General features: G+C 27.3%; 1 protein-coding gene and 1 pseudogene across 1 annotated transcript; both read right to left on the reverse strand.

The window, feature by feature from the left end:
- Positions 1-425: 425 nt before the first annotated feature.
- Positions 426-2,179, reverse strand: LOC114176986 (transcription factor bHLH18-like). The gene is made up of 5 exons (XM_028062192.1): positions 2,075-2,179; positions 1,879-1,978; positions 1,288-1,794; positions 778-1,170; positions 426-631 (listed from the first exon to the last, which is right to left on the reverse strand). The coding sequence occupies exons 2-5, from the start codon at positions 1,921-1,923 to the stop codon at positions 557-559; spliced, it is 1,020 nt and encodes a 339-aa protein (XP_027917993.1). The 5' UTR covers positions 1,924-1,978; positions 2,075-2,179; the 3' UTR covers positions 426-556.
- Positions 2,180-3,720: 1,541 nt separating this feature from the next.
- LOC114175500 lies at positions 3,721-7,387 on the reverse strand (annotated as a pseudogene).
- Positions 7,388-20,255: the final 12,868 nt, after the last annotated feature.

Raw genomic sequence — 20,255 nt, forward strand, 5'->3', positions numbered from 1 at the left:
CAAGTGGTCCCCTATGCTTGCTCTTTAACCACTGCACCACTCATGCCACTCATATATAATTCTATAAATTCTCTTTCTTCATTCGTATTTTCAAAATAACTTCTTCTTATTCAATAATCATGAATAAAATTTCAACAGAGTAAAACTCACTTATTTAGGATAAGAATAGATTAAAATGACTAAAATCAAAAGACAAATGCTTTAATATTTAGTATCGTGAATCTAAATAGGAATAACACTTGTGAAGAGCCAAAACAAAATAGCGAGGGAAGTTATAGAATGCATAGTTTCCGAGGCTGAGCCTTTTTGCAACAAGTTAAATCCCATTTTCCCGTAATGGACCATGCTGCTTTATTGTTGGTCCACTACGGCATTACCTCTCTCTAACCGGTTCAGTCTAATGATGTTTTACATCGCATCGCATATGTAGCAACTATTTCTAGTTTTCTTCTACTTCTAAGTTCTACATATGAAGCAAACAACAAAGATTAGATTTACTACGATATTTAATACACTGAATTCATGGTCTTTATTGCATCTCAGTCTTCTGCATCCTCTACATAAACTGCATCAGTCGTACTCTCAGATTTCCTGCCAGTTCCTTCACGCTCATGTTGAATTCATCCTCCATCTGCCATAAAATCAAACAAACCAACACTTGTTAACAATCTCACCTATCTTATGTGAAATTTCAAACATCTTTTTTAAAAATCCATTAAATTTAAAAAAGTTATTTTTAAGGGAAATGATTTTTTAATAGTAACAGTAGTAAGGTACCTCGGCCACGATGGTTGTGTCGAGAACAGAGGAACCGAAAGATAAGGCGCTGCTATTGATGACTGAGAGATGAAGTTTCTCTATCTCTCTAAAAATGTTGGCCAGCACTACCTTTTCTTTCTCGCAGAGGATTCGAATCAGCACGTTCCTCTTTGACACCCTTGCTTCGACTTCTGGCAGTAAAAGATTTATTTTGGATGAGGGATCTTCAGAATTTCCGAACTCACAGGAATTTGATGAAGTGTCTGAGACATCCTCGTCCTCCTGAGCTTTCTTCCCACGCGTCACCGGTTCCTGCCTTTTCCTTTTGCCCTGTTCCTCCATCACTTTCACTTTTTCCTTCAGCTCCTTCACGTACCTTATAGCTTCCACCAATACAGACACCTTGTCCATCTTCAAACAAATTACAGTTCCTTAGTGCCATAATACAAATATATCTATCTGTATATATATTTACATGTTTGAGTAACATGATTTCAAAGCTTGAACACTATAAAAAGAAAAATGAACCTTTTTGAGGTCTGGAATAAGGGATGAGAGGGCTATGAACTGCTGGCTAATCTTTTCTCTCCTCATTCTCTCCGCGATTATGTGATCTTGTGTGTGATGAGAAGATCTGGCTGATGAGCCCGTTTTCTTGCTCTCCTGAGTAACACGTTTTGGTTCATTCTTCGAAGGCAGAGATATCCCACGATTCGCAACCTTGGTTTCTGGCTTTATAGCCGATTCAACCTTTGTTGTTGGTGGATTGGTGTTGTCAAAGGAAAGAATATAGGAGCAGGGTATGGAAGCTTTCATTTGTGAGAGTTGGTCTGTTTTGGCAGAGTTTGAAGTGCATGTCTTGAGCAACTTCAAAGGCCTCTCTTCTATGCCACTCTCAGAGTGACTCTCAGTGGAAAATGAGCTCTGCGGGTTCTCTTCTAATGCAGTGGCTATATCACATGGAGATGCTAAACTTCCATTCACATCCTCCACCTTTATGTCTGATTGACCGATGAAACTGTAATCATCTGGCTCCTGCAACAATGTACTGAAATTTAAGCAAAAAGTGCAAGCATGTAAACATTAATAATAGCGATAGTTATGATACTATGCTTTTACCATATCACAGAGCCAACTAGTCCATGATTCCTCCATTGAGGTCATGATGTTGAAAATTTTACTTCAGTTTGTGCAAGCAAGATGAGAGCAGCAATGGTTCCTGAAAGTAGGAAGTAAAACAAATGGTGGTCATGTAGTTTGATAGACATTCTTTGGTTCATATATAGCTTCCAAGAGAAAACGAGATCTCAATTACCTCTTCCAGCAATATCTGAATACCTAAACGCGAACCCAATCTAAGGAAAGAACTCACAAGTGGGGTCGTTTAGATTTATAGAGGGTAGCACCCCACCAGCACGCATGCGCAGATTTTTTTTTTTCAAATTTTAGACATACATTATTACGTGTCCGAAAGTGCTTGTTCCACATGCTAATTTACCAGTGTATCCGAGCTTGAGTTTGTTGACACCTTAACCTGTTTATAGTGTGAATCATTCTGGGTTATTACCTGCATATTATTTTGTACCTGCGACATTTTACTGTCTGGTTAATTGTCGTATAGACTATATTTTTTATGTGCACTTATATTTTGATGCTGCCAAATGTGAGTGACTATAAACCATAAAAATGTGTAAGAAGTTTTATTCAAGCAAGCACAAAGTTGAAATTATTGGCCATGTTTTTTGTTTACTCTTTATGTTAAAAATACAGGATTATAAATATGCTTGACATTATAGTTAATCAACGAAACCGTTTTTTTTTTTTAATTTCATTTTAAAATTATCAAAATGAGGTAACTTTTTAAAAAAATTGAAACTTGAACAAATATAAGGATAAAGTCGTATCATACCGAGATGAATTAATTTTAAGGTTAAATTATTTATTTGGTTCCAATTTTCGTAAATAAATTTGAATTTGGTCCCTTAATTTTTAAAAGTGTTACCTAGGTCCTTAATTTTGATATTTTGTATCAATGAAGTCCTTCCGTTAAAATGACAGAAACGACGTTAAGAGAACAGTGACGTGGAGATATGAGACTGAAATGTATCATTTATATTTAAATACATTTGAAAACAGTTAAAAATTTTCAATATAAATGTGTAATGAATCATCCATAAATATCCCATTGTTCATCATTCTACGTGAGAAGTTGAAGAAAAAGATGGTATGAGTATAAAGAATGTTGAAGGTTGTGGTGCGAATATGAATGCAGAATACACTGTTGGAGTGAGGTTTGTGGTGATAGGAGAAATTGAGAAATGCATGAAGTCAATTGAAAAAAAGGCTTAGTGTGTTTACATGGGTAGTTGGTGTTTTGCGTGTATTCAATATAATTGTAGTGTATCTGTTGGTTACAAATCCATGACTGTTTTATAGTTCAGATGGTTGGTTTGTGTTATTTTTGTAATGTTTAATTATGAATGAAAAAATTGCAATAGTTGGGGTAAAATATTGAATTATTTGAGTCTTCTTAATTTGTCAAAATAGCACTAATTTTTCATTTGGGCATAATGAATTATTTCAGTCTTCTAAACTTGTCGAAATAACACAAATGATATGTATTAAAAAGGACACCTGCTTATATTCATAAACATATAATGCTCCATAAACATTCAGCATTACAAAATAAATTTGGTCCACTATGTAACCTTTTTATAACACAAAAAAAGTGGTCCAAATATGGATGTCATGATGTACAAAACAAATATAACAGGTGTTATTAAGTGTCTAAAGATAAAGTTTAAAAGGTAGAATTTTAAGTATGCAACTGTTTGAGAACACTTGAAAATTTGGATATCCAACTGTTTGATAATAAATTTCCATTCATGCATAGAAAAAAGTTTTGCTTCTTTAACTACAAAGAATATGTAATCTGCCTTGCTAATTGCTATGATCTATTATCTAAGCTACGTATATAGTAATATGAAGAAGTGTTTCGAAGCCATTTGTGATATGTTGTTGAGGTGAAGGCAGTGTCTGAATTTTGGCATACTCTTTTGCATTATCATATTTTTCAGTTCCTCCAACAACAACAATATGAGACTCCTTTATAGTTGTCGTGTGCACACCAAAGAAACTAACAACATCCTCCTCATCATCACCTTCACCACCAAACACAATCGTAAATGCCATGGTTCGGCTACTTCCATCCAATGAGCTAGTCAAATGAAATCCTTGTGCTTTACCAATAACCTCTGACCCAAACTCGTGCCCTTGCGTAATTTCATCATCAATAACCGTTATTCTTCCGAACAAAAACTTGTCTAGTGATGCTCCCAGTGGATTCCTATCAATAACAACCTTGTTTTTGTCAATGGTTTTTATGACCATGGTGGTGCTTGAGTGTGTAGATTAGTGGTAGTGTTTGTATCAACTAATGGTATGGCACCTTTAAAGGGGAAGATCCTGTTGTTGGGTTTTGAGAAGGGAAGTTTAGCTGTTTGAGTGTCTACAATGGTACCAACAACGATTCTTTCTGAAGGGGTTGATCCACCAATGATGTCATGCATAAAGAAAGTTATTGTAGGGGTTGGAGCATGCACCTTAGTGACCACATTACTGTGCCACTTCACTGTTCAGATTTCATATCTCTATGTCACTATACTCTTAACAATGAAAGAGGCTTCATTGATACAAAATATTAAAATTAAGGACCTAGGTAACATTTTTAAAAATTAAGGGACCAAATTCAAATTTACTTACGAAAATTGGGACTAAATGAATAATTTAACCTAATTTTAACTAAAACAAAGTTTTGTGTGATTTTCCTTTAATTAAAATGAAGTTGTAATAAGTTAAAATGACTTTGATAAAAATGTTAAAGTCATCACAGTTTGAAATGACGACTTATATGTTTTACACGATGTAGGATATACTGAAATTATACTATGTTTTCATAGTTTCTTTATGAAATGCGCTAAAGTTGAATGTACTAAATTCATTTGATGCTGTAACGAATTCGATTCTCTTACGAAATGAATTTATATCATTTTAAGTCGTGACGGTTTCAACTTTTTATGAAATTTGTCTTAACTTGACACAACTTTATTTTAGTTAAAATAAAATTATCCTTACATAGTTAAACTTTTTCTTTATGAAGTTATGAGAATTTGACAAGACTTATTCAAATTCGATTTTTTTTAAATTTCAATATTTTGATAATTTCAAAATGAAATTATACCAAATGATAAAGAATTCAACAAAAACATTTTATAAACAAGATGTGGATTAGGTTTAAATTTTCTTTAAATTCATTAATTATTATATTCCGAAAATATAACAGTCTTTTTTTAAAAAACAATTTAAGTTTTTAATTCAAAAAATACTCTTCGTCACCTATTAAAATCATGAGTGTGATGAAAGTCATCACTCGCATCGAAGTCGGGACAAACGAATTAATATATATGTATATATAAAGATTAAACCAAAAAGTTATTATATTTACAAAATTTAAAAATAATATATTTATATGCACATAAAACATGTTTTTCTATTTTAGAATTCATGTGATGATTAAAATAAATGACAACAAATATTATAAGAATTAAAAACTCATTTAAAAAATTGTGGCCTCCAACATATCAAATCTTTGTAATTTTTTTTGAAGGATTTCGATTTTAAACCTGACCTTACGATTATAAATATTTGCATTCAGGACTAGTTTGAATAAGGTATGGGCAACGAGGAAATTAACATTGCATAAGAGAGATTACAGCTTTGAGATCTAAAAAGTTGTTCCCATTCATAATTTCACCACTAAACTCACATTAGATGATAATGATGATAAGCTTGCATATATTACCCATTCCCATACCCATTTACTTTAAATTATTAAAATATTCGTTATTTATTAAGTAATTTTATACCCATTATATATATATATATATATATATATATATATATATATATATATATATATATATATATATTCTATTTTTTTATTTTTTCTATTGTCTAGTTTGTCATAAAATTCATTCTCATCTCTACTATATTTATGGTCTTATTTCAACTTTTATGCAATTATGTTCAAATGATGTATGTCAATTAAATATTTTTCGTTTCACATTTGAATATTTTTACTCTTTTTTAATATTTTTATTTATTATATATTTTCTTTTCACATGAGAATGTTTAACACTATCAATTTAAATGTTCCATAGTATAAACCTTTCTTTTATTAAACAATATAAAAAATTTATCTTCTTTATTCCATTATTATTAATTTTTGTTTCATTTGAAAAATAGTTATTTCGCCAAAACCATTTTCGTTATATATTTTCTAATGATATCTAAAGTGTTTTCATCTTATCGTACCCTTAATTATACATTTGTTTTTCTTTGTGCAATTTCATTAAATGGTCTTTGAAATTGTTTCTAAGATACACATTTGATAATTTTTTTAATATTTTTATTTGTTGTTTATTTTTATAATGTAGAATATTATTTTGATATTTTTTATATGATTATTTTTATTTTCTAACTCATTATCATATGTGTAATTTTATCGCTATAATTTTATAAATAATTTTTCTTTAATATAATATAATAATTTAATATAATCTTTCATGAATTTTTTTGTCACCATCCAACATACATTGAAGTTCAAAATATGAAAGATCTATGTTTAAATGTTATTATTATTAGTTTAATCTTTGTTCTTTATATGATTTTGATCAAGTGTTGTAATATAATTTTTATTAGTATATTAAAAATAGATTTTATTAGAATTTAAAAAATTGAAGTAAATAGTCATTTAAAATAATTTTTAATTTGAATATTTATTTTTCTTTTATATCTTTATTAAAAATATTTTTTAAATTTTATCAACTAGGTTTCATTAATATTTGCAAATTTAATAAATGTTTTGCCTCTAATAAAATTTTATTTGCTATTCTAATTTGAAATGAATATAATTATAATATAATTTATTTCTATTATAATTGATATTGAAGAAACAATATTCCTTTTAATATTGAATATGTAATGTTCTTGTATGGAACCAAGTGATCTCAAGAGTCTTTTATCCTTCACTTCTTCTCCTCGGGGATTGTTTCTAAGCTGCTTATGGGTGATACACCTGAAATGTGGGTACTTGCAAGCACTCCAGGCTCAAGTTAGTAATACTTTCAATTTGGGGGTGAGTAAAAGATGATTGCAAAGATAAGTCCCCTTACCTTGGACATTGAACCCTTCTTTATATTACTTGAGTCTAATAATGACTTCATTACTTTAGTAACCCATTTTTATTTTCTTTGTAAATACCAATAAACCTTATGAATGTCCTATCGCAACTGTAGTTGTTGCTACATTCCCTTATGATGTTCATATTCTTGGATGCACTCTTATAGTTTTATATTCCATTTACGATGTATGCCTGTATACCTGAGTACATATGTACTAGGATGTACGTCTTTATGTTTGAGCCCGTATGTACTGGGATGTACATCTGTATGCTTGAGTCCATAAGTACTATGATGTATGTCTGAATGTGGCCTATCCTTACATTGGCTCCAGATACACCTGTCCTTAACTTGACCAAGATGTACTCGCTAATTGACACTACGTACATTAATTAATATCGTTAGTACTATACTAAAAGAAATGACCAAATTGCAACATATTTTTAAAAAAATATCAAATTGAAACCAATAAAAATACAAGTGAGATTTTCGAAAAATACAAAAATCAAACCAGAGTCAAAACCAAAATCTAGATATTTAAGTAATCTAAAAGTTTTGAATTACCTAATATAAATAAATAATCCTAAAATTAATTTTACGTGTGATTAATTTTGTTTTTTTAGTGGCAAGTATCCAATTTAATTGGTATTAAAGTTAAGACAAATTTATAATTGTCATAGGAATAATTGCTAAAAGAGATATTATCGCAAATTGCATTAATTGTTTCAACCCATCATCTTACTCTAATTGAGTTTGTCGACCCCATTTTTTTAATTGGAGATTAGTTTAAAAGATTAAATTATTTGTATTATAATACTTGAGATGGAGTAATATTATAAATTAAATTTATAACGTTTAAAAATTAAGTTTAATTGTTAATTATAATGAAATAATTTAATAGGTAAAAAACATATGTCTTCTAATTTATCAAATTGAATATTTTAATTATCTAATGAAAGACATAGGAAATAGCAACATCATTAACCTGTCCCCTTCTTATTGGGCCTATGATGAATTGGTCAGTTTTGTCACTCGAGGTTAAGCAACAATTGATGAGAGTTCAATTCCTAATTAGTGAATAAAAAAAAGTCTCGCTAACTAATGTCCTAAGGACATTGGTTAAGGATAATTAATATACATTGAATTTTACAAAAATACATAGATAAGTATAATATTAAATAAAACTTGACCTAATAATTATTAATGCAACTTTATTTTCTTTAAAAGACAAAAAGGCCCATAAATATTGTACATGTGTATTTAATATTTTATTTAATGTTCACAAATAAAATATAAAAACTAATTAAATAATAAAATAATTATATTTTAATGTTGCTAAAAATTAAATATAAGAAAATTTAAATTAACAAAAAAATAGTGTTAAACATCTAAAACTTTAAAAAAATAACATGAAAAAGTATAAATTAACAGAAAAACCAACAAAAAAAATACTGTTAAACATCTAAAAATGTTACAAAAAAAATAAAATTAAAGTTCAATTTAAGACTTAATTGATTTTTTTTTCTTTTTAATAGAGACTTTAAAAATTTCAAAAACTTGTTCTGTAACAGTAAGTTATTGTCTACACATTTTAAAGGATATTTTTGTCTTTATATAATTTATTATATGCATTTATACTATTTTAATTACTATATTTAATTATTTCAGCTTTCAATATAAAAATGATGATATCAAAGCACATTTATTATTCTTTAACCCGTGCCCTAAGGGCACTGATTAGCATTCTCCTAAAAAAAATAGTCAAAACACGTCGATTGTTTTCTGATAGAGGTAAGATGAATTAAGTCACAATTAAATTTTTATATTTGGACTGCTACCATTTTAAGTATCAAGAGTAATGTTTATAAATATATATTTTATAGTATTGGATGGAAGAACTCCCTTATTACCATTGCTTTCCTCTTAATGATCCTCTTATTTAATACATGGTGAAATAATATTCTCAACATTTGATGCTTGGAAAAAATTGAAAAAACATATATTTATTTAATTAATTTTAATTACCAATGTGTAACGTATGAATAGTCGAACTTGTGAATAATTTAAATGTATACCTAATTATCAAAAGAACAAATTTAACCAACAATCATAGGAGTCAAATCTTCAAGATAAGAAAGAAATGTTTGAATTTTAGTTTTAATGGGTGTAAATTCTTTGTTGATACGGACAAACTTTTCTTTCACATTTATTGTACTTGCAATATACTTAATCTTATGGCTTGAGTTATTTAAACTTGTGGGTTAAACATACTCTCAATTAAAAACACAATTCAAAGAAGCAAAAATTGAAGGTTTGTACATTAATTACTTGCTCTTTAGTATAGAATTCTTATCTATTTTGTTATGGGATTTGGATGTATCCGGGCATATTTTGTGTAATTATTTTTCAAAATTTAAAATTATGTAGGTAAAAACTAAATTAGAACAAATATTTAAAAAAGAGTGACGATTAATAATGTATTTAGTACTTGAATTTATATGTAAAATTGGTATTTGTTTTTCTCTCAAACTTTGATATATTTTAATTTTTAAATTTTAAAAATGAATGAATTTAGTCTTTTTAACTAAATGACATTATTTTTTTTTTGATTTGTTAAAAAGTGTTCCAGACTAACATTTAAGCTGGAATGTTTTGAAATGGTGCAAACAATTCAAAAGTCATTCTAAAATACGTTATACACGTAAAAAAATAAATTAAAATGTAGTTGAGTTAAAAGGACTATATTTATTTATTTTTAAAGTTTAAGGATCAAAATGTATCAAAGTTTGAGATATAGATAAATTTCAATTCACATTCAAATTTAGGAACTAAAAACATATTTAACTAAAATGAAAATAAGTGACTATAGGTTATGATTCCAACCAAAGTTGTACCATGTAGTCAAGTCTGGATATGGCTATGATTCAAGCCCAAAGATGTAGCCTATACTTGTTCTTCTTCTTTTTTCACTAATGCTTGCCTATTTTTTTTGTTTTTTATTTTAAAATTTGTTTATTAGTAATATAGGCTATGCTATGCTTCTATTAGAAGTCTAATATCGACTAGAGATAAGGCCAATTCACAATATATAAGTGGGTGCAATCCTCACCTTACAAACTGATTTTGTGGAGTTGAGTTAGGCTTAACATTCACTTCTAACATGGTATCAGAGCCAAGGTAGAGCATATCCTAGAGAACTTTCTTGGACATTTTATTCCACCCGATATAGGACCACCCACTAATTTCTTGTCTCACACACAAGATGAATACACCTCGGCGTGAGGGGGTGTGTTGGAAGTCCCACGTCGACTAGAGATAAGTCTAATTCACAATATATAAGTGGGTGCAATCATCACCTTATAAGTTGGTTTTGTGGAGTTGAATTACACTTAAAGTCCACTTGTAACAACTTCTACCAAAAATTGTAGTCTATACTAATATTTTTTTTTGTCCTGAAAGGATTATAAGCTTCGGCTATCTCTAAAACCATAGTGTATTTTTCCCTTTTTGAAAATGATTTTAGACTATGATTATATGGTGGAATTGTAGTCTATACTTGACTAAAAATTACGATTTTCAATCATGGTCTATTTCTCTCTTTTTATTATGTCTTGATATACTATGTTTCAACAACCGTAAATAAAAAATAACCATTATTACATTTGTTGCACGAGTGTTGTGAGTTTTATTAATAGTTTTGTAAGTAACCCTCATTTATCGAGTTTGGTTTCTCTGTTGAGTTTTATTTTGTCATTCTCTACTGAACATTAAAAATACACTGCTTTGGTACTTTAAAGATAATTTTAATATATGTTAAAATTAATAGTTATCAGTGCATTTTGAATGCATAATAAAATAATAACAGAGAAAAATCAATAGAGAATCCAAACTCTTATCGAACATAAAATAAATGGATGCATAGAGTATACAAAATAGTACTTAGTAAAAGTTACTACACCTAATTACAAAAGTTGAATACAACTAAATATTACTTTTGGAAAGATAATAAATATTAAATAATAAGCGGAAGTAAAATCAGGCTCAAACCTTCTCTATGTAAACAATATACAAAATAATTATATGCTAAAAAATAGAGGAAGGGAGAAGCTAATAGATATCAAAACTTTTAATATGGAGAAACATTAATAAGAAGAAAAAAATCAACGAGACCTAGTTTAGAAAAATCTTTTACTAACGATAATTAATATCATAAGTTTTCTTGGAACTTTTAAGGATTAACATACCAACAAGGTGGATAACGAACCCTAATAAATACTTAAATAAATAATAGAGAAAATCTTAATATATGAGATAAGAAATACAACTTTTTCTCAAAAATAACTTATTTGCACATATTTACACATGATAAATTAGTTACACGGTCCTTTTTTTTCTTTAATGACTTCTTTTTTTCACACCTAGAACATTCACAACTTTTGTCTCTCTTCTCCTCACTTTATTTTCCTTTCCTTTAAACATGTAAATGGTTATTAGAATCTATAGAAAAAATATCTATTTTATTTATTTTTAATTAAGTGAGCAAATGAACCATCTGACAAATACTTTCTTCACCGATAATTTATACAGATCTTTAATTGAGCATGACCAAAGAAGTTCACAAGTCCTTGTGTATCTTTGCATCAGGTTCTGTATGCATGATGCAAATGATATTACATTAATAGGAACAATCATAGAGAGCGGGTTGGAAGATTTTATCTGTGAGGAAATATCATTATGTACAAACTCTGCAACTTATTCTTAAAGCACCACAAAGGTTGGTAACGAGTCTAATTATATATGCACATATGATAATCATAAACAAAAGAAGAAGTAGGAAGAGATCCATACCTTGGAAAATAACAGAGAACATAATTTGAAATAAGGATCTTAGGGTCAAAATATATATTATTTTTTTTTGGAAAACAAGGCAGTGAAAAATAATTACTTGAAAGTAATCTATTAAGTACATGAACAACACAAAATCAAGAATTTTGAGAACATCCCAATTAAATGCCGAAAATAAAAATAGTAACAAATAGTTTTGGAAAAATTAAATTATTTTTTCATTCTAACTAAATATGACCTATATTGTAACTATGATATACAAAACATTCTAAATTGATATTAATGCATAAAAAAATTGAATTGTTTAACAAAAAATAGATTGAATTATTATATCACTTTAATTTTTAAAAATTAAATCATGTCTAAATAGGATTACTTGAATTAAATTGGACAACAACTTATAAAATTGAAAAAATATATACTTTAAAATAAGTTTTTTTAATAATTCAAATATTTAAAATTGTTCAATTTACTAAAATCATGATACATTACATCTAATTTATTATATAATCACACAATCTATTTTAAAGCTTAATTTTATTTTATAATATTTCAATATAATTAATGCATTTTTGTATATTTTTGCAATACTTGAAGTTATATCCAAGAAAATAGTTTTTAAGGAAGTGTGACCATATAGATAAGAGTTTGTAAATATGTTGACCAAAAGTGTTGAGAATAAAAATGGTTTACATTAATACAAGCTGCACTGTGGTGGTGGCCCAGTCATCTGAATGAGTTATAAATAAAAGGTGTTTGCATTTGTCTAAGTGTGATACAAATAAAGATGAAGACAACCTAAGCTTAGCTTTTACTAGCCTGTGTGGAGGGTCTTAGTTTATAAATACCAAGTCTTATATAATCTTTTCACTTGTCATAATCTTCTTTTTCATCTAGGTTTTGACCTATTTAAAAGTTTAACGTGTTTTACAAAAATAGTTAAGGACTTATTTTATAAAAATTAACAAGTTCTTAAATATATTGAAGTTGGTTTTGTTTGAAATATATATATATATATATATATATATATATATATATATATGAATTTAATTGTTTTATTATCATTTTTAAAGTAAAAATTTATCTCTATTTTTATATTCATATCTAATGAAAATAATTCTTTTTATATTTTCACCCTTATCAAATAATGGGTTTAAATTAAACAATTTTCATCTTCTATCCATATTCGTTTTCACATTTTTTAAATATTAATTAAATATTTTTTTCATAAAAAATAAAAATCACAACAAAAATAAATAATAAAGAATAATATTATATATTTTCATGTGAAAAAGTAGATAAAAAATAAAAATATTGAAAAAGAGTAAAAATAATCAAATATTTGTCTTAAAAACTATTTATGATGGGTTATATATATTTTATTACACTTATACAATTTAACCTCATAACCTTAAGGTAATGGTGTATTTTTTGACTCACACTTTGACTATTCCTAACAATCTCCTCTCAAAGGTGAATCTTTTTTTCTTTTCATAAGGTATATTTCCTTTCAAGTGTATGGTGACCCCTTTTGGTTATAGTTATGCGGTCACCCGAACCATCAGCTCTGATATCACTGTTGGGTTTTATATTTCTTCATATAGTTATAGTCATTGAGAGATTATGGTTCCATATGGTTATAGGACATTAGTCTTACACATATAAGACATTTGACATCACTTTAACCCCAGAACCTTAAGGCAATGGTGTTATGGGTCTTTATTCTTATATAATGTTTAACTTTGTCTATTCTATCTAATGTGAGACTTTTTGACGCACACTTGAACTATTCTTAACAATCTAAATTAATGAAATTGACGTTAGTGTTTTGTGAAATGCAATTCAATTGAACAAATAAAACAAACATTGAGAGGGAATGAAAAATTTTGTAAGAAATGAAAAAAGTACTAATTTTTCAAATAAAACGAAAAATAAGGATGAAAAAAAAACATAACTTATTTAAGTGGCCTAATTAAGTAAGTAATTTAAAATACTGACAAAAACAATTATAGAAATGGATATGAGGATGAGAACCCAGAAAAAAAATTGTATTACTCATATATTCATATCATTCGATGCATATATTTTCATCAAAATCGATATGGACAAAGACAAATTTATTTATCTCCATTATTTTAATTAATGTTGATTATAAAAGTTTATAACCCAAAAGTAATTAAATTAATAAAAAAGAGAATTAGATCATACAAATTATTTAATGCACATATATCATGATAAAAAAAACCTCACCAAGTAAAGTAATGACCTTGAAACTCCAAAAGATCTATTCTTTATAGTTATCTGATCATCCGGGTTAAAGCCTAGTTACATTTCTATACCTCAATTAATGATACTGATTCTCAATTCAGATAAAGAGGAAAACGTACTAATGTAGTCATAGAAAATAATAAAAAAGAAGCAATATGTTTACAAAGGAGGGTGTTTTAGCTAGAGAACAAATATCAATGAGATCTGAGTCCAATCATATAAGGTATTAACAGTGTTCTCAATCCAAAACTTTAAAATAATATATTTATGAGTCTTTATTTTTATATAGTGTTATACTTTTTCATTTCTAGCCAATGTGGAACTTAGACTCATACTTAGATTCCTAACAATCTTTCCCTTCAAGAGTGAGTCCCTTCAACCACATTGGTACACTCCCCTTCCAGCGAAAGCCCACAAGTACTCATTTTCTGTACCGTCGTCCCTCTTAACGGGACACGCTTACCTGAAACCTGACTTTCGATATTAGGATGATACTGCACTTGTCTCAGCCGGTTTTAACTATTGACTCTGATACCACTTGTTAGGTCTATAGAGGGGTATCATTGGGGAGAACAAACACTAATGAGATCTTAATCCAACCACTTAAGACATTAACACCACTTTCAACCCAAAATCTTACGGCAATGAGTTTATAGATCTTTATTCTTATATAATGCTCTACTTTCTCATTTTTAACTAATGTGAAACTTCAACTCATACTTGAATTCCTAACCCTATCCAATTTTAGTTATAAATATTTGCAACAGAAACAAAAAAAAGATCGTACTTCTAAAATATTGATTAAAGTTGAATACTGTTTTAATTTCTGTAGAGAAGGACACGTTTTGGTTCCCGCTCCAAAAACAGAGGGGGAAACCCATTGTTTTGAAATAACATAAAGGAAACGGTAAAATTGTGAAGCATGAACATTGTTAAATTGGAAGTTGTAGTAAAGGTAGATAATTGTGTATAAGACAGCATAAATGACGCCAATTAGTACCTGTAACATGGTAAATATGAAGTTTACTTAAACAAATTAATCTAAACTCAGTAAAGTTGCGTTAAGATTCGAGCCCAGTTATATTTTATACATGCAGAAACAGATCATGACCAGTTTTCGATGAACAATATGCCGTAACAGAAAAATCATTTGACCTCTTTAGGTAAACAGATTAAATAAAGATTTCAGGAATAAATAATTCATAGATTTATGTATAAATTATTTTCATAATCGAAAATAAGATACAATCAAACTTCTATAGTTTAAGTTGCATGTGTGTTCTTAAAAAAATGTTCTATAATATTTCAAAAGTTGTGACAATTGAAAATAATTTATAGCGTGCCATAACTTACTTTAATTTATTTAAATATATTTAAATCCTAAAAAATATTATTTCTAAGAAATGGGATTTATATGTGAACACTCAATTTGGCTTGCGTAAATACATTTATTTTTGAAATAAATATATGTATAATAAAAATAAATAATAAATAAAAAAGAAACAGAAATTTTTTTTGTTTGATTAGGCTCGATCGATTTTTGATATTTTCAATTTTCTATTTGCATTTTCCTTCTATACCCTGATTTTTATCGGTCCAAATTTTTGTCACCCACACCACCCTTTGTTTTTATACTACCTTTTTGCTATTTTTACATCCACTCTTTGCTTTTTCTATCATCGGGATTGTGATTTTGATAATTAGAAACAATATCTTTTTTAATGAATAAAATCAATATTAGTGATGATGATTAATTTTGTGCTATGATTTGTTAATGATTAATTTAAAATCAATATTGATAATTGATATTGTGCTCTGATTTGTTATGATTTGTTTCCTGACGATGTGATTCTATCAAGACCGTATCCTAAGCATTTTTTATACTTCTCTCTTTTTCCGATCATAATTCATAATATTATTTTGTCATCTTTTTTTTTCACTTTAACACAACTAGGAAGGGAAAGGTTGCTAGTGGCGTGGATTTTTCAACAAGTTTTGTTGTTGGTAAGTTCCTCGTTAGAATGTATTGTATTATTGGTCTGTTTTTTACTTTTTTATATTGTGTTGAACGTTGATTAATATGTGTGTTTGTTAGTTTGAGGGTATTAGATGTTTGGTCTGTTTGTTACTTCTCGTACTACATTTTGTTACTTCTCGTACTACATTTTAAGTTCACGTATTGTTTTAACACTTTTCATCACATATAAAGGTACAATACTACACTTACAACAACACATTAATTACTCATTACACCATGTGTTTTGTTAACACTTTGGTCCTTCATTTTTTTTACCCTTCTTTTAATTTAACTTCACTTTTTTACACACCCACCTTAAAAAAATGGAAATGATAATTAAAAATAACGAAATTTTAATACTAAAAAATATAAAAGATTATAAAAATATATGGTTAAATATGTTTTTTGTCTCCTAACTTTAAGTGAAAATTAAAATTAGTCAATTTTCAAAATTTAGTTCTCCAACTCTAAAACTGCCTGAATTTAATCATTTTACCCAAATTTTATTAAATTTATTTAAGGTTTAAAATGTATTTCATAATAATATTTGAATTCTTTATATAATTTTCCCTTGAACATTAATTAAGAAACTATTATTCAAATATTTTGTTTACACAGTTTGATAGTTTTGACACTTTTATAATTATTTGAGAAAAGTTTAATTTGTTTCGATTTAGATAAATTTAAGTTCGCATCATTCCAATATTTTGTTACTTGGAAATGTTATTTTCTTTTTGTTTTCTTTATAATTATGGTTAATGTAACTTGTTACTTATTTGGTGAAGTAAAAGTTTTGAGATATATTTTATTTTATTTTGTCTTATTTTTCATTCTTTTTGGGTATAATTTTCTATACTTTAAGAATAAATCCTTGATTCGCCCCTTGTCTGTGTTGAAATATGTGAATCTTTATTTCTAAATCAGTTTTTGTAAATTGAATAAAAAAGAAATTTCCATTATTAACAATATGGTCGTTATGATACTACTCATTTAGAAATTGGATTACATTGGTCTTAATTAACTTGATGACATTTAATGACTAAACTAGTGATTGTACATATCAGTGGCTAATGAATCAATTCAATTGATTTATCACATGATATTAATTAGTGATCCACAATATCAACTACTGCTTTTAAATTTAGTCGATAACTGTATTGTCGACTAATTATTTCATCTACCTTTGGTAGGTGGTAAATTGGCCCCTACCCAACAATCTTTACCCACGTATCCATTAATATATTATTAAAAGTCAAATGTTTACACTTAATGTTTTTCCAAGTAAGTTCAAACATAACCAGAAAAGAATAAGTATGTTTTTGTTATTGACTACCATACAGATCCATTTCTTACTCGATCTACCAACTCTTCCGTTTTTTCTTAATTGTTTATTTCTAAAATATTATTTATTATATTCTTTTTGAGGGTTGGGATTTTAACAAAATATTAATATTTTTATTTATCATTTTCAAAATTTCAAGATAGCAACTTTTAATTGAATTATAATACAAAAAAAAATAGTTATGATAACTTATAGCAAAAATAAAATGACACAAAAATGTACATTGAGATAAGCATTAAATGATTTAAGTTCACAGAGGTATTTAATTTAGTGATTTTAAATTGTCCAACAACTAATTGATATTTTTTCCTTCACCTCAAGAAACACTTAAAAGATGGTTATTATTACTTGGACAAAGCACTCTTGATTAAGAATAAAACAATTTTAAGTTGGTAGAAGTATTAAAATTAGTGACTTTAAGTTTTCCATCATTTTTTTTTTTCATATATCAATTGTTAGGTTGTTCGCACAAGCAACTCTTAAGTTATTATTTGGACAAAGCACTATCGTTTAAGCACCTCTTACCTCTTTTGTCAATTATTATTTTCTTTTTAAAATTTTTAATTAAATAATTTATCATACTGTTTAAAAAGATTAGTAAAATATTTAAATTATCCACAAATAATATAGTTTAATATATTATTTTTTAAAAATAGTATTCTATGATATATGAGTGAGACCATTTTCGACTAAATAAAGTTACATCATGTCGACAAAATCATCTTGGCCAAAACTAATAAGAATCAAACATAATTATCAAATGTTAAAGCATAAGAGAGATTAGCGGAATCTTAAACATATTAACAAAGGTAATCACATAGGAAATCTATGTTCAACCAGGTAAAAGCTTATGAACTTACTATAAATAATTGTTCACAAGGTAAATAATTACGTATTTATTATAATATTGATTATCATATGATGCACACAGTGGCGGAACTTGGACTAAAAATGTAGGGGGGCCAAATTAGATTTGTTATATATAATTTTTCTTTAGAAGAAAAACTCTTCATTTTTTTTTTCATTTCCTCTCCTTAAAACAAACACACATAATAGTAGAATTCAAAAAAAATATTACTATCATTCGCTATTATATCATGCTATTATATCATGATACCAAACCATGAATACCATTTTAGATAAGTCATTCGTATCTCATTAATTTGATTTGGTGATATTGTCAAATTTGATGTCGTTTTTCCCATATCACGTTCTAATGAATTTTTAAATTCATGATATGTAACTTTGAGAACTTTAGAGATTTGTTTTATATGGTATTAGATTCTTGGTTCTTATTAAATTTCTCAAGTTTAGTTAACGTAAATGCATTTTTTTCATCTTTATCACAAACCTTTAAAAAAAAGGAATCAATTTTTATACTTTTTATCATAATCTTTCTGATATAAATTTATCACATCTCACCTATTTAGAAAAAATAAAATTTATATTCACAAATCACAATTATCACAATGCAAAACATAACAAAACTCATACTACTTTAATTAAATAAGCAATATTGTATAAATTCAAAACTTAAAAAAAAAAATTTACCATAGGTAGCGAAAAACACAAAATCCCTAAATTTCATAATTAAGGATTATAAAAATTTAGAAAAAATTATAATTAGGGTTCATACCAATTTCATAAAAGAATCCCTAAAATCATAAGTTTATCCCTAAAATTATAATTTGGAAGAAACATCCTAAAAAGAATCATAAACTAACATATATAAATCATAATAAGATGCTAACCTTGATCTGTGAGAGATCATGCAAGAATGTATACACAATATCAATCTATGTGTTTCCAACCTCTATTTCCCAATTTATCTCTTTGTATTTATCTTTCTTCACATACTTTCATGATAATTTACATGGTGGAAAGATCTTATAGTCAGAAAAAAAAAAACCTAATCTCTTTTATAAATTAATGTCTCCATTAAAATTTTTTATTTATCTTTTATTATAATTTTTCATAATATAATCTTAATATAAATAATATATAATATAATTTTAAAAAATATATAAATATATGTAAAAAAAATTCAAAAAAAAAATGGGGGAGCCGTGGCTCCCCCTGTCATCACCTAGTTCCGTCGATGGATGCACATACCTGATTTGAGCGTTATAGTATATTTTGTTATCCCAATTTCAAACTGTGAAGATATTCAAACCTATACACACGTCGAAGTACTTAAAAGCAAAAGAAGAATAGAAAAACATTTCAGATTAAAGATGGAAAAGCGAGAAGATAAGTTTGTAGTATGATTTCGGTTTTATAAGAACAATTATATTATAAATTTTGAAATTTTATAAATATGCATGTAACATGTATTTTTTTTCATATAAGAATGTTTAAGTAAACATTTAATTCAGTTATTAACAAAGGTGAGTAAAGCTAAAACATAATTATAATTTATTATTATATTATGATCTATCAATATAACTGCACGACTAAAAACAAAATTAACAATACGTATTATATGAAAAACATATGGTAAATTAAGACTTCACAATATACTTTATGTAACTAACAATATTCATGTCAATGTGTACTATGATAATTAACACACGTTAATTAATTGGAAACAATGATATTAGGGTTGTTTAAAACTTTATTTTAATGAACTAAAAACAAAAGTTGAAAATACTGTGTAGTGAAAAACATATCGCATACCAAAGATAGAGAATGGTGATATGTTGTCAGAATCATGAATTGGTTGTATATTGAATAATTGAGTTGATTCATAAATGATGATTATATGGTAGTACTTGGGAATAGTTTT

Source organism: Vigna unguiculata, chromosome 3, assembly GCF_004118075.2.
Source record: "Vigna unguiculata cultivar IT97K-499-35 chromosome 3, ASM411807v1, whole genome shotgun sequence".
In the NCBI taxonomy this organism is placed as follows: domain Eukaryota; kingdom Viridiplantae; phylum Streptophyta; class Magnoliopsida; order Fabales; family Fabaceae; genus Vigna; species Vigna unguiculata.

What these genes read in the sequence shown, in the direction of transcription:
- LOC114176986 (XM_028062192.1), bottom strand. Translation starts at nt 1,923, where the DNA reads ATGACCTCAATGGAGGAATCATGGACTAGTTGGCTCTGTGATATG. An exon ending in CTAGTTGGCTCTGTGATATG is followed by an intron (nt 1,795 to 1,878) that starts GTAAAAGCATAG and finishes ACATTGTTGCAG; the next exon opens with GAGCCAGATGATTACAGTTT. An exon ending in ACACAACCATCGTGGCCGAG is followed by an intron (nt 632 to 777) that starts GTACCTTACTAC and finishes ATTTTATGGCAG; the next exon opens with ATGGAGGATGAATTCAACAT.